The sequence below is a fragment of the Panthera leo genome, chromosome C2 (genome assembly GCF_018350215.1).
Source record: "Panthera leo isolate Ple1 chromosome C2, P.leo_Ple1_pat1.1, whole genome shotgun sequence".
Classification (NCBI taxonomy): domain Eukaryota; kingdom Metazoa; phylum Chordata; class Mammalia; order Carnivora; family Felidae; genus Panthera; species Panthera leo.
The window spans coordinates 112,746,048-112,761,514 of NC_056687.1; the positions used below are offsets into that span (position 1 = coordinate 112,746,048).

At 39.3% G+C, this 15,467-nt stretch overlaps 2 protein-coding genes across 22 annotated transcripts in view; one reads left to right on the forward strand and one right to left on the reverse strand.

The window, feature by feature from the left end:
- Positions 1-15,467, reverse strand: part of MED12L (mediator complex subunit 12L) — a 333,748-nt gene that overhangs the window by 96,553 nt on the left and 221,728 nt on the right. The window lies entirely within an intron of this gene.
- P2RY13 (purinergic receptor P2Y13) lies at positions 1,001-3,879 on the forward strand. Its single transcript, XM_042903245.1, has 2 exons — positions 1,001-1,120; positions 1,806-3,879. The coding sequence occupies exons 1-2, from the start codon at positions 1,001-1,003 to the stop codon at positions 2,820-2,822; spliced, it is 1,137 nt and encodes a 378-aa protein (XP_042759179.1). The 3' UTR covers positions 2,823-3,879.

Sequence of the window (15,467 nt, forward strand, 5' to 3'; positions counted from 1 at the left end):
ACTCACCATGGAGAACTCAACATTCCCCTCATAAGGTCCACTAATTTCCTCTTTCCCTTTACCTATCTGGCAGGGACACACTTCTGTTCATGGACAACAACGGTCTCTGAACAAAGCGGCAATTACACCCTTTCAAACTTGAAGACATTTAAAGGATAAATTGTACAGACCTTGCCCAAGGTTGATAAAATTCCTGAGTCTTCCACACTCCACATACGTTAAACAGAGAGATTTCGAAAGATGATTTACAATGAGCGAAATAGTATACCTCCATTTAAATCTGCACTTCACTCACCAATGCAGTATGGGGTGAACATTTTTTAGTGCTTCCTATATACCCAGCATAATTCTATATATTCGTTTTGTCTTCTCAATAACATATGAGGTAATATACTATCATTAAACCCATTACACAGATGAGGAAACTGAGAGAGCTATGAAATCATTTGTCTATTACCTAGTACTCAGTATTTGCTGGATCTGTGATTCTAACCACCCCCTCCAAAAAAAAAAAAAAAAAAAAAAAAAAAAAAAAAAAAAATCTGGGTCTAATAGCCCTGAACTGTTAGAAAATATATCACTCTGTCTCTCTGAGATAGAAAGACCAAAAAACTAAGGTACATGTAAAATTAAACAGGCCGGCCAACTGTACACAAATTTCTGGGAAAAGCAGTCTGTAAGTGAGCAGATGATGATTCTAATTTTAAAGTCAACTCTTGCTCTTCTGTGTGGTTGTAACCTGGGGCTAATTTATTGTTCTGCCACCTACTATAAAATACAAGAGGTACTCAAAAATTTTGCTGACCATGTAGACAGCAAAGATAAACTGCCAGAACGTTATTAGATGAGAGAATATAAAGAGAACGGCCTCTAAACGAATTCATTTAAGTCACAGTAGGTTAACATCACCTAAGTTTGAAATAAACGAGCTTTCCTATTAGATAATTTGCAAAGGTTTGAATATGAAGAGGTTCTAATTGATTACATTACACACGTGAAAATGAGGAAGGAAACCCAGCATAAGAAAGCAGAACAACACTTGCTTCACATGCTCTTCATGGACTGTACTGATGGCTGCCTCAATCAGAAGACACTGAGCGCAGTGTCCTTCCAAACACAGGTGAATTTCAACTTTTCTTATGGGCGGGCTTGCTTATGAAAGACAGAATATATTCAAGGGGAAAAAACACTTTATGGTAAACATTCTAGAAACCATAGATTAAGAGCATAAGGAATGATATAATGTACAGCACGCTGACATGAATTTTTACTTCTTAAATGGGTCTTGCTTCATTGCCATGTTCAAAGCAGCACTTGTGAAGGAGGTAGAACCTGTTATTTGGATTTCAAAAGGGTGTAGAAGTAATGGTACTGTGACAAGTACCAAAAATGTAGTACACGTTTGAAAAAATTTGTAGCCAGAAACATGTGCCTTTTCAACTCATCTACTGAATGGGCTGAATAAATATAAGGTGTTAATAGGCTATATACCTAAAGCCTGTTTTTATTTTATTTTATTTTTTAACGTTTATTTATTTTTGAGACAGAGAGAGACTGAGCATGAACAGGGGAGGAGCAGAGAGAGAGGGAGACACAGAATCGGAAGCAGGCTCCAGGCTCTGAGCTGTCAGCACAGAGCCCGATGCGGGGCTCGAACTCACGGACCACGAGATTGTGACCTGATCCAAAGTCGGCCACTTAACCGACCAAGCCACCCAGGCGCCCCCCTAAAGCCTGTTTTTAAAAGTAGCACTTGGAAATCATGACTTCTTATTTGATTTTGTGTGTGTGTTTCTTTATAACAGCTGACCCTGGAAACCATGAACACCACAGTGATAAAGGGCTTCAATGGGTCTGAGCGGTGCCCCAGGGACACACGGATAACACAGCTGGTGTTCCCAGTCATCTACACCATCGTTTTCTTCACAGGCATCCTGCTGAACACCTTGGCCCTGTGGGTGTTCATTCACATCCCCAGCTCCTCCACCTTCATTGTCTACCTCAAAAATACTTTGGTGGCCGACTTGATAATGACCTTCATGCTTCCATTTAAAATCCTCTCTGACTCACACCTCGGACCCTGGCAACTCAGGGCCTTTGTGTGTCGTTTCTCTGCGGTCATCTTTTACGAGGCCATGTATGTGGGTATCACACTGCTAGGCTTCATAGCCTTTGATAGATTCCTGAAGATCATCAGACCCTTTGGAAAATATTTTGTACAAAAACCTGCTTTTGCGAAAATGATCTCGACCTTCGTCTGGCTCTTTTTGTTCCTCATCTCTCTGCCGAATATAATCTTGAGCAATAAGGAAGCAACACCATCATCTGTGAAAAAGTGTGCCTCCTTAAAGGATCCGCTGGGGTTGAAATGGCATCAAGTGGTGAACTACATATCCCAGTTCATTTTCTGGACTGTTTTTGTCCTAATGCTTCTGTTTTATGTGGTGATTGCAAAAAAAGTATACAACTCTTACAGAAAAGCCAGAAGTAAGGACAGCAAACACAACACAAAGCTGGAAGGTAAAGTGTTTGTCGTTGTGGCTGTATTCTTTGTGTGTTTCGCTCCATTTCATTTTGCCAGAGTTCCCTACACTCACAGTCAAACTAACAATAAGACTGACTGCAGGCTGCAAAATCAATTGTTTATAGCTAAAGAAACAACCCTCTTTTTGGCAGCAACTAACATTTGCATGGATCCCATAATATACATATTCTTATGTAAAAAATTCACAGAAAGGCTACCATGTATGAGAGGGAGGAAGATCATGTCATCAACCCAAGAAAATCGTACTATCCAGACAGACAATATAACCCTAGGCTGATAACTTTATTCTGGTTACCTAATATTTAATAGGTAAAATTTCAAAAGTCAATTTGGAAATAAAGTTTAAGCAAGGAAAAAAGGATGGAGCAAATGCTTTTTATTATCGTGGTGTACAGAAAGGATTCTATAAATTTTAATTGCACATAGATCAATTCATAAGCAGAGTGAAGTATCAGTGAGAGAAATGCAACAGAAAGCAAGTGGCCACTAGAGGTCACCTTTTTGCAAACACTCACTGAGATTTTGGAGAAGATATGGATAAACTTGTATTACTAAACACCTCCTTCCAGAACACCTTCTCACATTCTCTGACACACATAATTCAAACAACACTACTGCGTCTGTATCCCACAAGTATTGATACTTCCTGGTTTAAAATCAAAGCAAAAAACTTGAGAGTCCTTTGATGAAAGCTGAAGCCGTTGGGTACGAAACATCAGGGGAATTGAAGTAGGTCAGAAACCCTGAGAAAGCCTGGATGAAGGAGTTCCTCCTTATTAATTGTCAAGAGCCTCTTCCAGTATTAAGAGTACTGACATTGTTTCAGTATTCCATATGTATCATTAGACCATTAAGCCACATAAAATATTGTACTATTGTACTATGCATTCATCTTACGTGTGTATAATTTAAGGGCAAGAATACCGTACTGATTGATATTCTTTGGAATTCTCCCTCCGCCCAGCCAACACTCTAATGGTGGCTGAATATGCCACCAACACAGCAAAACCTTTCTGGGCCACAACCTCTATTCTCCTGCTTCACGCCTCTGGTTCAAAGCAACTACTTCCCCCACTGTTTGGTTATGCATTAGGGCTTTCATTGCAGATTTCCCTTTGCTAGTTACCTATATTCATGACTGAATCCCCCAAAGAGGGTCAGGATTCTTTAAGAAAGACGTGTTTTGAAGACAGAAAACATGTCAGGTTTTCTTGGTATCTCCCAAATTACTCCCTGCAGACTGTGAATTACAAATGTTTTCAATAGAGGGGCGCCTGGGCGGCTCAGGTGGTTAAGAGTCCAGCTTTGGCTCAAGTCATGATCTCATGGTTCATGGGTTCGAGCCCCACACTGGGCTCTGTGCTGACAGTGCAGAGCCTGGAGCCTGCTTCAGATTGTGTCTCTCTTTCTGCTCCTACCTCGTTCGTGGTCTTGCTCTCAAAAATAAACATTTTTTAAAATTTTGAAAAAACAAATGTTTTAAATAGAATATGTCATCATTGTGCCATTCTTTGTACATTTATAGATAGAAATGCTGACACACACTGAAAAGCATCCATATTGGGAAGTTTTTCAAAGGACGATAACCTATTAGTAACTATTCACCCCCCACATTTCCTCCTGAAATCTTTTGTGGTTGAAAAAACTAAAATGTGGTTATCTAGAATTACGGATGCGGATTTGTATCTTCTAGAGAAAATGCACAAAGGGGTAGTCATGCTCTGTAAATGCACCCTTGGCTCCAACAGGATCACTCTAAGGTTAAACCCAGACCTCTTCTCATGCTCCAAAAAGCCCTCAAGGCCCTGGAACTTATCCACCTTTCTGGCCTTATTGATTCCTGAAACCTTACACTCTTATATACATTTGTAACTCTCAGAACATACCTTGCTCCATTTTGCCCCTGTGCCACAGCACACGTAAATTTTCCTCTGATTCACCAGGAAAACTCTTACCTGTTCTTGAAACCTAAGATGCCATCAGTTGGTCCATGCAATCTCATCTGGCCGAACTCCCACCACCATCTCAAACCCAATCACCTCCTCATCCGTATGTTGTCACACCTCAATTACTGTACTTACCACACTGCTTTGTAATGACTTGCCCACACATGTACCTACTCTTTTAATAAACTATGTATACATTTGACAGCTGGGATTGTGTCTTATTGAGCCATCAATAAATATTTGATAAAATAACCCAAAATGGTTTTATTTTCACATACTCGAAAAGCAAAGAGGAAGACACTTCTCAGTATTTTTATTTTTCCAAATATGATATAAATTGACTGAATACTCAAGCTTTTCTTAGTTGCCTTCCTATAGCATGTACACAGGAGCCTAGGAAGTGGGATGTTTTGGGGTTCACTAGTAAATGAACATGAAGGAAGCAGGATTACTAAACAGTACGTGTATAGCTTTGGGGCTAATGTCTATCAACATTTCAGTTTTAAAGTTACAGACAAAATGCTTTAGCTATGGGCTGTTGGCTTTGGTTAAGTAAAATTTTTAACGGTAGCATATTACAATCTCCAAAACTCCTTTAGAAAATACTCTTAATGTCTGATTTTCATTCTCTCAAATAAAATAACTAAATCATAATAACTTACAGATGTTACCAAATCTACATTACCTTTACTGAGTACATTACACGATCACATGTAGACTCTAATAATGTATTATAAGTAACTGCATCTTGATACTACATACAATTTTTAGAAAGATCTTTCAGGATAAAATTTCAAAATTATGGCTTCCCTAAATACAAATATTTAATTCTACTATAATAACATTATAGTCAAAAGCTGGGTACCTGATGCGCAGAATGAAATAATCTACAAAGAACTTGGAAGACAGGCATATTAGAGTCACCTTTATTTTTTTTTTTTTTTTAATTTTTTTTTTTCAACGTTTTTTTTTTTTATTTATTTTTGGGACAGAGAGAGACAGAGCATGAACGGGGGAAGGGCAGAGAGAGAGGGAGACCCAGAATCGGAAACAGGCTCCAGGCTCCCAGCCATCAGCCCAGAGCCCGACGCGGGGCTCGAACTCACGGACTGCGAGATCGTGACCCGGCCGAAGTCGGACGCTTAACCGACTGCGCCACCCAGGCGCCCCTAGAGTCACCTTTAAATCACACTCACAGGGGCACCTGGGTGGCTCAGTTGGTTAAGCATCCAACTTCAACTCAGGTCATGATCTCACCATTCGTGGGTTCAAGCCCCAGGTCAGGCTCTGTGCTGACAGGTTGTAGCCTGAAGCCTGCTTTGGACTCTGTGTCTCCTCTCTCTCTGCCTCTCCCTGCCTTGTTCTCTCTCTTTCTCTCTCAAAAATAAATAAACATTAAAAAAAAAAAATACTCACAAAATACAAAGCAACTATTTGAAAAGAAATTCCCAAACTAGCAATCACAAATACCAAATTCTAGAATACTTACAGAATGAGATGCTCTACCATAGCCATTAATGACAGAAAAAAGAGCAAAAAGAAAAAAAAGTAAGTAGTGAGCTTTAACATAATATGTGAGCTCACATCACAAACAAGGGCTTCTGTAAAAAGTTAAATGTAACTACTTTTACTGGACGTCAGTAATATGGACATACGACTCATGTGTTACATCAGTAGTTCTTAAACTGCAGCGGGTATCAGAACCAGCCAGAGGGATTCTTAACACACAGATTGCTAGGCGCACCCCCAGAGTTTCTGATTCAGTAGGTCTGGGGTGAGGCCTGAGAATAAGTTTCCGGTGGATACTGATACTATTGGTCTGGAGCACACATTAATAACTATTGTGCTAAATGTTCCTTAAGGTTCATGTTGCCTTAAACACTGATTCACAGCACAGCTCTCTTGGACATGAACGCACAGGAGTGGCATCTGTCAACAAGACATCGACAAAATTGTCATTAAGAGAGCAGATATAAGGCTACAGGTAATGGGGGAGGATGTGGCTACCTGAAAAGTCATGCCCAACTTATGGGGGCCTCTACTACTCAGTGGCAACTGTTGTCACAGGAGGGACTGGAAGCCCAGTGTTGCCGGCCCAGTGTAGCAAGAGCAGAAGAATGGACATCAGTGGCAACAAGAGCAGCACACAGTACTATTTATTATGTACGAAGCAAGAGCTATCATTAGACTGTCCCATTTAATAATCCCAGCAAGTCTATAAAGTGCGATAGTTATCTTCGTTTTAAAAATAGAGAAGTTGAGAAACAGAGAAGTTAAGCAACTCGCATGGGGGTCACACAGCTTATATGGAACAGGACTAGGACTGTAATTCACTCTTGCTTCTGAGCCTATATTCTTACCCACTATATTTACCATCTCAGATAGTCTAATTTTCTCAAGAGAAATAATAAACCCAGTCTCCTACATTTCCTGCTCTTTTCAAAACTTCCGCAGCCACCTCCACACTCCTTGACCCTGCAAAAACAATACATTCATGTGTGGGCCATAACTAGCCCAGATGCTGCCAGGTAATTAGCCCTGACCTAGAAGTGATCAAGAACTTCCCAGGACCTTACACAGACAGTCTGCAGTCATTACTGAATGCTTGCTATGTGCCAGGTGCTATGCTATGTGCTTTGTAAAGATTATCACTTTCCCACTTCAACCCTATGAGGTAGATACCATAGGGTTTTCTGTTGACAATGAGATAAAAAAAAAAAAAATTTGAGACACAAAGCAAGAAGACACCTTGCCCATGGTGCGCATGACCTGCCAGCAAGCAGAGGCAGAACTGTGGCCAAGATCCAGGCAGGCGGCTCAGGCACAAGGCCTCCATGGCTCTGCTACACCATCAGGACAAGCTAAATATCACACCCTAGCGGTGAGGATGGTAACGAGGTGGCTCCTGAAGAGGACGGGGGAGGTCTCAACACAAATGCTTCCACAACTTTAGGGGTTTGAGTGGTTCAGTCCCACTAGCACCTGTGGCACTTGAGAATTTTTGAGAGAAGTAAAATCCCCAAGAGTGGGTTCACTGATTCACTGAGTCAGTCATTCCTTCATTGTATACTTCAGTGCAGGGTCCTTTACCTTTCTGGAAGCACACAACAGTCAGGCACACAACCCACAATGAAGCCGAATATGGAAGCCATATGAGAGACATGATTAATTCACCGTAAAAATGGAGAGGAAAAGGTAGCTAATTCCAAATGGTGAAACTGAGGAAGGGCTTGGATGAGATGACACCGTGACCAGGATCTTGAAGGAGAAAATAGCATTCAAAAAGGAACATCTCTACACCCAAAGCAGTTTGGAGGAAGGCTCAGCTAGGGGTGCGGACAGTGCTATGGTCGGAGCACAAGGGGCCATGGGGGCCAGAGGCTGCAGCAGGTGAACGTAGAAGATGAGCCTAGGGATGGAGCACAGGATCCTACAGAAGAGCGCTCTGGTGTCGTGCTGTACTATGTGGACTTCTTTACAAGACACGGAAGGTTTCGGAAGAGAAGAACTACATGCTCTTTGCTGGTGCTTTAGGAAAATCAATTTACCAGTACTGGTAGGATGATTACAGATTGAAGAAAGAGCAATCTGTCCTTTAATTGAGGACAGATCAATTAAAAAAAGTCTTCTATCTATGCAGGCAAGAACCGGGGGGGGGAAACTGACATGGACCTTAGAGACATTTTCAGAGAGAGGTTTTGAGTCCAAGACCATCTGAGAGTAGGGAGATTATATGTAAAATGTACTCATTAATAGCAGTATGTATTTTCAATGGGACCCATAATCCCCACCCTACCCTCTTCCAATTGAGATTCATTGCTCTGAAGATAGTTAGGTTGAGTGAGGTGTTGCATTCTAAAGGAAATACAAGAAGCAGACTCTGGGTATGATGAATTTAATGTGTCAGAGATCAGGGTCAATAAATTTAGCCAGTGGGGGCAAGATATGGATCCACAGCTCTGAAAACATGGCTAGATTAGAAGGCCAGGGGATATCTTTTTGAGACAGTGATGGAAAGAATGAGTTGAGCACCCCGGGGGCCATGCTACACAAGTGTTATGTACAGAACAGACAGAAGACATGCCAGAATGGGGAGTTTAGAGGGTGTAAGGTGGAGGGTGAATTAAAAGGAGCAACAAGGGATCCAGTATACTGGAAATCAAGGAACAAGAGAGATTCAAGGAGGAAGTAATAGTCAACAACATCAAACGCTCTGGAAAGACCAAACATGATGAATCTGTATGTATGAGGTCAGTGATTAACACTGAGAAGGAGGTGGGGTAGAGCCAAATTTGTAATGGACAGTGAGGGAGCAACACTCATCTTGCCATAAAGGACAAGTCAGTTTGCAAGAGTTCCAAGGAGGAAAAAACAACAGCTGTTACTCTAGTTCGGCTTTCTCCAAGGATTTATAAGAACAGTAGAGTGGCCCCTTCCTCTGCAGTGCAGACTGACTGTGTTCCATGTGAAACAGCAAACATAGCAGAAGGCCAAACACATGCTGGGTATAACCAGGCAACCAAGAGAATCCAGCTTCAGCCAGAAAATGGGTACGCTATTTCAGACATTAACATTACCTGGGTTTCTGATTCCTAGCAACCCCACCCACTCTAGTATAAAGTATGTGTAGAGAAAAGCACAGAAGATGGGGGGGGGGGGGGGGACACCAAGTGATAGGAATGGGAGTTGAGAACGCAGGGAACGGCTATAAAAGAGAAAAAAAGAATAGAGAAGAGAAAGGAAACGGAATTTAACACTTAAAGTAAGGAGGTAAACTAGTTAAAAAAAAAAAAAATCCTGTGACAAAAATGTGAATTTTTGCCACTTCTGTAATAAAACCCAAATTCAAAAATGTAACATCTTGGGGTATAGTAATTAAAATGTGTATCTTTATTTTAAAAGTCAGTGTAAACACTACATGCTTATATCTGATTATACTTAGTGGCATTCATCATGAACAATTTTAGCTAATGCATATCTGAATATTTCTACAGCTTTTTAAAAATACTGGCTTTGTGCATTAAAATTTACATCATATAGACATATAACACTCAACACTTTTTATCCTTCTTACTCGACTTAACTCTGTAACTAAAATTTCCTGCAACCAAAAATGCCTAAACTGCAAGTAAATGAAGCATTAACCCAAACATGGTAAGCCTCCTGAGACCAGCTCTTTTCTCCTCCAACAAATACTGGTCTCAGCTTTTACACTTTCCCACAGTGTCAGGCTACATAAGCTATTCTAATTTCCTCCTTTTCAGAAGACAAAACGGTCAAGAAAGAATATAATGAGTGTTTCAAGTAATGATCAGCTCATCATTAAAGGAAAACCAGGAGCTTTCTAGGGGCAACTAAAACATTATGGACCTACTCTGACTTCTTAGTTGAGGAATGTTTTCAATTTTTGATCATTCCAAATTTACATTCAGACACTCCCATTCATTCACTTACTCACTTGGCCTCCTGGAGGGAGAAACAGAGGACGAAGACAGGAAAAAAGAAGCTACTGTTTACTAATACCAACCAAGGTATAAATAATGTAGGAATTATCCTGTATATGATCTCATTTAATCTTTAGTATATTACACGGTAGCCATCCCGAACCTTATTTTCCAGAAGAAGAAACAGATTCAGCTATGTTAATTGTTTGTCCCAAGTAAAAAAAGGTATGAACTGGAGGGGCAGAAATCCACATTCCAGTCTGTATGACCCTATAGTTACTAGCCTCTGGTTATGACCCAACACTGCCTCAAGCAAAATTTCCAAAACTAAGTAGCACAGCACAAGGGAGAGGATCAATAAGAGGTCAGGAGTCATATGCAGGCATATCTCCACACTCAATCTCCAAACCATCTCTTCCCTCTAATCAACCATTACACATGAAGTTCTCATACCAGAAAAAGGTAAGTGCTTTATTTAAAGCAGACCTGATAGATACAAATCATTTCAAATGACAGATTAAACACAGTAATTCAAGCATAGGGACCTAAAGATACCAATCTCGGCAAGGGAACATTAAAGGGTTTGTAATAATTATACTCCGCAAAAAATCTCAACTACTGGATGTGAGCCACAATTAGAGTGACTTTTGTGTACAGAGAGATCGAACAGTAAGATCTGCTGAAGATTTTACTACAATCCTTGTTGTATGTTCTGGCTCCATGGAAAAGATATGGGCAAGACAGAGCAATTTGAGCCATGTTTCCATTAAATCTCTGCCTCTTTTTGTTCTGTAATGAGTTAGTGTATTACAAAAGACTAGCAGGCCCTTTACATGGAAAGAAAAAAATCATATGGAAGGGAGAAATGACTAGGAGGCCAAGATAAGCCTTGGTAATACATTTCCCAATGTCTCCCACTAAAAAGGTGGTAAGTAGGAATAGGGTAAAGGATTCTTTCTAGGATTTAGAAAAACTTATCAATAATGTTACCTAATTTTCATTCCTTCTAAGATTCTAGAAACACATTCTTTCCTTGCATGCTTCTGTCTCTTTAGACTATATTTTGAAAAATCAGTAAGGTTATGGGGATTCTCATCTAAAATTCTGTTAACTAAACCAGAATCCTCCTTTTATAGAACAATGAAACCAAAAAAGTTGAAAAAGTCATCCTGTGTCCCCCCCCCAAAAAACAGAGTATGGATCGACCGATTTTGGTTCATGCTCCATGAACCAAATCTATGTCCAAAACAAGATTCTAGATATTCCTATATAAATTCAAAATTCCAAACTCCAATATAGACTTTAGGCTAATACTTCCAAACTACCTCAAAAACATGTGAAAGCAGCCCCTACTGCATATCTCACAGAATGGAGTCTAGCAAATACAGAACAAACCTATTTTCAAAATCCAAGGGGACTTTATTAAAAAGCAAAAGAGCAGAGAGATTGTTCTAAAGATTAAAAATCTAAAAAGACAGTAAAACCCAGGCACCTGGGTGGCTCAGTAGCTTGAGCATCCGTATCTGGATTTCAGGTCAGGTCATGATACCAGGGTAATGGGAGAGATCACTCCTCCTCCCCCAACACCCCTCTCTGTCAGGCTCCACACTGAGGGTAGAGCCTACTTAAGCCTCTCTCTCTCTCTATCCCCCTCTCTGCCTTTCCCAGGCTCATGTGTGCTCTCTCTAAAGTAATTTTTTTTTTTTAGTTTTCCAAAAATAAAATAAAGTAGGGGTGCCTGGGTGTCTCAGTCAGTTAAGCATCTCACCCTTGGTTTCGGTCAGATTTCATCAGGTCATGATTTCTCGGTTCATGAGTCCGAGCCCCACATGGAGCCACACTGGGCTCTTTGCTGACAGTTCAGAGCCTTCTTGGGATTCTTGGTCTCTCCTCCTCTCTCTCTGTCCCTCCCCAGCTCACTCGCTCTCACTCACGCTCTCTCTCACTCTCTCTCAAAATAGATAAACTTAAAAAACAAGGTCATAAATAAATAAAGACCCTAAAACTAAATGCAAGGTGTGACCAGTGATTGCAAGCCACATCAAAAAAATTAAAAGGGTATTAAAATTAAAAGGGAAATTGCAAAATTTTAATGCAGACAGTATATTTTAAAATATTTTGCTTCAACATTAATCTCGACTGATAATAGCACTGTGATTGGGCAGGAGAATATCTTTGTTTTCAGGAAATATGCTGAAGCAGTTAAGGGCAAAGCATTCGTCACACTGACTATAATTTCAAACAGGTCCACCGAACATATTGGGGATGGGGGGGGAATGTGAAACAGGTGAACAATATGTGAGTTGAGATGAAATCTATTTGAACCATTATTTCAATTTGTCTGTAGGTTTAGCATCTTTAAAAATCATATTAGAAAATGGGATGCCTGGGTGGCTTAGTGGGTTAAGCGACTGACTCCTCATTTCATCTCAGGTCGTGATCTCACAGTTCCTGAGATGGAGTCCCATGCTGGGCTCTGCACTGACAGTGCAAACCTGCTTGGGACTCTCTCTCTCTCACCCTCTCTCTGCCCCTCCCCTGCTTGCTCTCCTTGTCTAAATAAATAAATAAATAAATAAATAAATAAATAAATAAATAAATAAATATTTAAAAAATAATACGAGAAGAAAAAACAATCATCTTTAGTTAAAAAAAAATGAAAAAAAAAAACACATTTTTTAAAACATTGTGGTGGTCAAGAAACACAAACACATCCCAGGATGTCGTCCCGTATTCAAAATAAATTTGGGGTTTGTAAAGGCTAAAACAATGTTATTAAAAGAGCTTCCCTACATTTAATAGGACCTTCCAATGAAGCAGCAAGATAATTATGGTTATAAAGTCTCCTGTGGCTTTTATGAAATAAGAGACTTGCTATAAAAATCAGCAGAAAAAAATTATGCAGGTTAACCTCTCGGTGATTTGAACAGTAATAAAGTTATGGGCTGTTTTTTAGCTGCTCTTTTCATCAAAGCTATTACACTTTTTTCGTGACTAAACGTGTACTATTTCCCTCTCTGAATGTTAAGTAAGACCAGCGTGAACGAGTCCCAACTTGAGATTGGCATGATACGCTTTAGGACACATACGTAAAGGCTGCCTCACGCTAACTTCTTCATTACTAGACTTAGTCTGTATCACTGGCCAGAGCTTCTAAATAGTACCATCTGACTGTTATGTTACTAAGGGAGGGGAAAGCCTATGCCATATGGCCCCAGCCCAGCTCCAGAAGAGAAAGGGTCGCTTACCTCAAGTGGACAACGGGGACCCCAGCTCCCTTCCTCCTCTGTGAGCTTTTTATAAAAATCCCATGTGCAAAGTCAAGGTATCTCATCGTTACAGGGAAAACTTGAGGTCCTTACACAGGAAAAAGATTTTTCTTTAACATAAAAAGTTAATGTTGTTAGTTGGCCCTAATAGGACAAAGTCAACCTGGGTAAAAATGTATTAAAACTTAAGGTAGATAACAGAACTGCCTTTAGGCCTTTAACAGACACTTAGGAAGTATTTGTCCAGATAAAATCCCTAATATGATTGCACACACATGACTGGAAAGTTGGGACGATAATCCCCAGAATGTGCAAAGAAGGCCTTTGCTCAACACATTTTTAAGGAGGCTACAAGGGATACACTCTCTTTGAATTGATGCTGTTAAGACTTGGCAGCTGGTTATTTTTATAGTTGGATTGATTTCATATCATTGATTACTTAAGTCTCACAGCAACAAATGGCAATGAACTCAACCCAAGAAGGGCAAATCTCTCCAACTAAAAGGTCTCCAAGTGTAACCTTTCTCCACAGGACGCAGTAAACTTGCTTTAAATGTAAAAAAGCAAAAATCCACGGAGAAGTATAAACTGGCATAAAGCAGAGTCAAACCTAATGCAGGACTGACTATTTCTAAATCTGGCAAAATCTTTTAAGATTGAGCCACTATTAGGTTGCCTAATTTTTGTTCACAGACTTTCCCTAGGGCGGTCTACTCATCTATAACTTAATCCACCCTAAAGAGAATGGAATGGAGAACCATTTAAATTGTAGTTGTCTGTTTTTGTTTGTTTAGGAACAGGCAATAGAAGAAACAGAATTTTGAATTTTTGACAATTCAACTACTAATATTATTTATTTATTTGAGAGACAGAGACAGAGCGTGAGCAGGGGAGGGGCAGACAGAGGGAGACACAGAATCTTTGGCAGACTCCAGGCTCTGAGCTGTCAACACAGAGCCCGATTTTACAGGGCTTGAACTCACAAACTGCGGGGATCCAACTCAAAAACCTTAAGATCACGACCTGAGCCAAAGTCTGCCGCTTAACTGACTGAGCCACCCAGGTGCCCTCAACTATTAGTATTTAAATTAAACACATTTTTGTTTTTCTGTACTAACACAGAAAGAAAACCAATTAGAACATGCACATATACATACATATATATATATATATATATATATATATATATACACACACACAGATATATATACATGTAGATATATAGTTTAAAATAATAAAACTTAAAAATAAATTAGTACATAAAGTTACTATACAAATTAGTACATAAATATATATATTTTAAAATAAAATTTAAAATAAAATATATTATATATATATATAAATAATTTCCTTAAGGTGTAAGTAAACACTAATATCTATTATTGACATATGACTTCAAAAAGATTGCACATTTAATATTTTCATTTATCTTCACCCATGATAGTAACAGGTTTTAATTCCATCTGGTGAAATTTCATTTATTTACTTGTTTGCTGCAAAACCTTGCAATCTTTTGTAGATTTTTATCTGAAAGTTCTAAAATTAATTACAAATAAGAAAAGGTGATTTGAATATATAAATTTATCACTGTGGGAAAACTTTTACAAAGAACAAAGTTGTTTTCTCTTTAAAAATGGAATTCAAAGGATTAGGTGAGAACTCACCCCCAAAATAACTTTAAAATATTTTGAATACTGGGGCGCCTGAGTGGCTCAGTCTGTTAAGCGTCCGACTTCGGCTCAGGTCATGATCTCACGGTCTGTGAGTTCGAGCCCCGCGTCAGGCTCTGTGCTGACAGCTCAGAGCCTGGAGACTGTTTCAGATTCTGTGTCTCCCTCTCTCTCTCTGCCCCTCCCCTGTTCATGCTCTGTCTCCCTCTGTCTCAAAAATAAATAAATGTTAAACAAAAATTAAAAAAAAAAAAATTTTGAATACTGACATTTGTGTATATATAAAGATAGGTCCACAGAGATCATCAGATTATTGAATAAAACAACAGGTTTCCAATGTTATCACTAGTAGAAACACATTTCAACTTTAGTTTTTAAATAATAAGCTGAATAATATCTTAAAGGATTTGTCCTTCATAAAATACATTCTGATTCCTTTCAATCTAAGCTTTAATTGGCAGGAAGATTACAAATGCATATTTTCTAATTAGCAGTAGAAAGTCCCTCCACCCCTGCAAAATAAAATAAAACAAAGAAAAAGAAAAAGAAAAAGAAAAAGAAAAAGAAAAAGAAAAAAGGAAGAACCTAAACAC

Excerpts from the sequence above, each read along its gene's own strand:
- P2RY13 (XM_042903245.1), top strand. The coding sequence starts at position 1,001 with ATGAGGAAGGAAACCCAGCATAAGAAAGCAGAACAACACTTGCTTCAC. Across the intron at positions 1,121-1,805 it reads CAGTGTCCTTCCAAACACAG|CTGACCCTGGAAACCATGAA; the intron begins GTGAATTTCAAC and ends TCTTTATAACAG.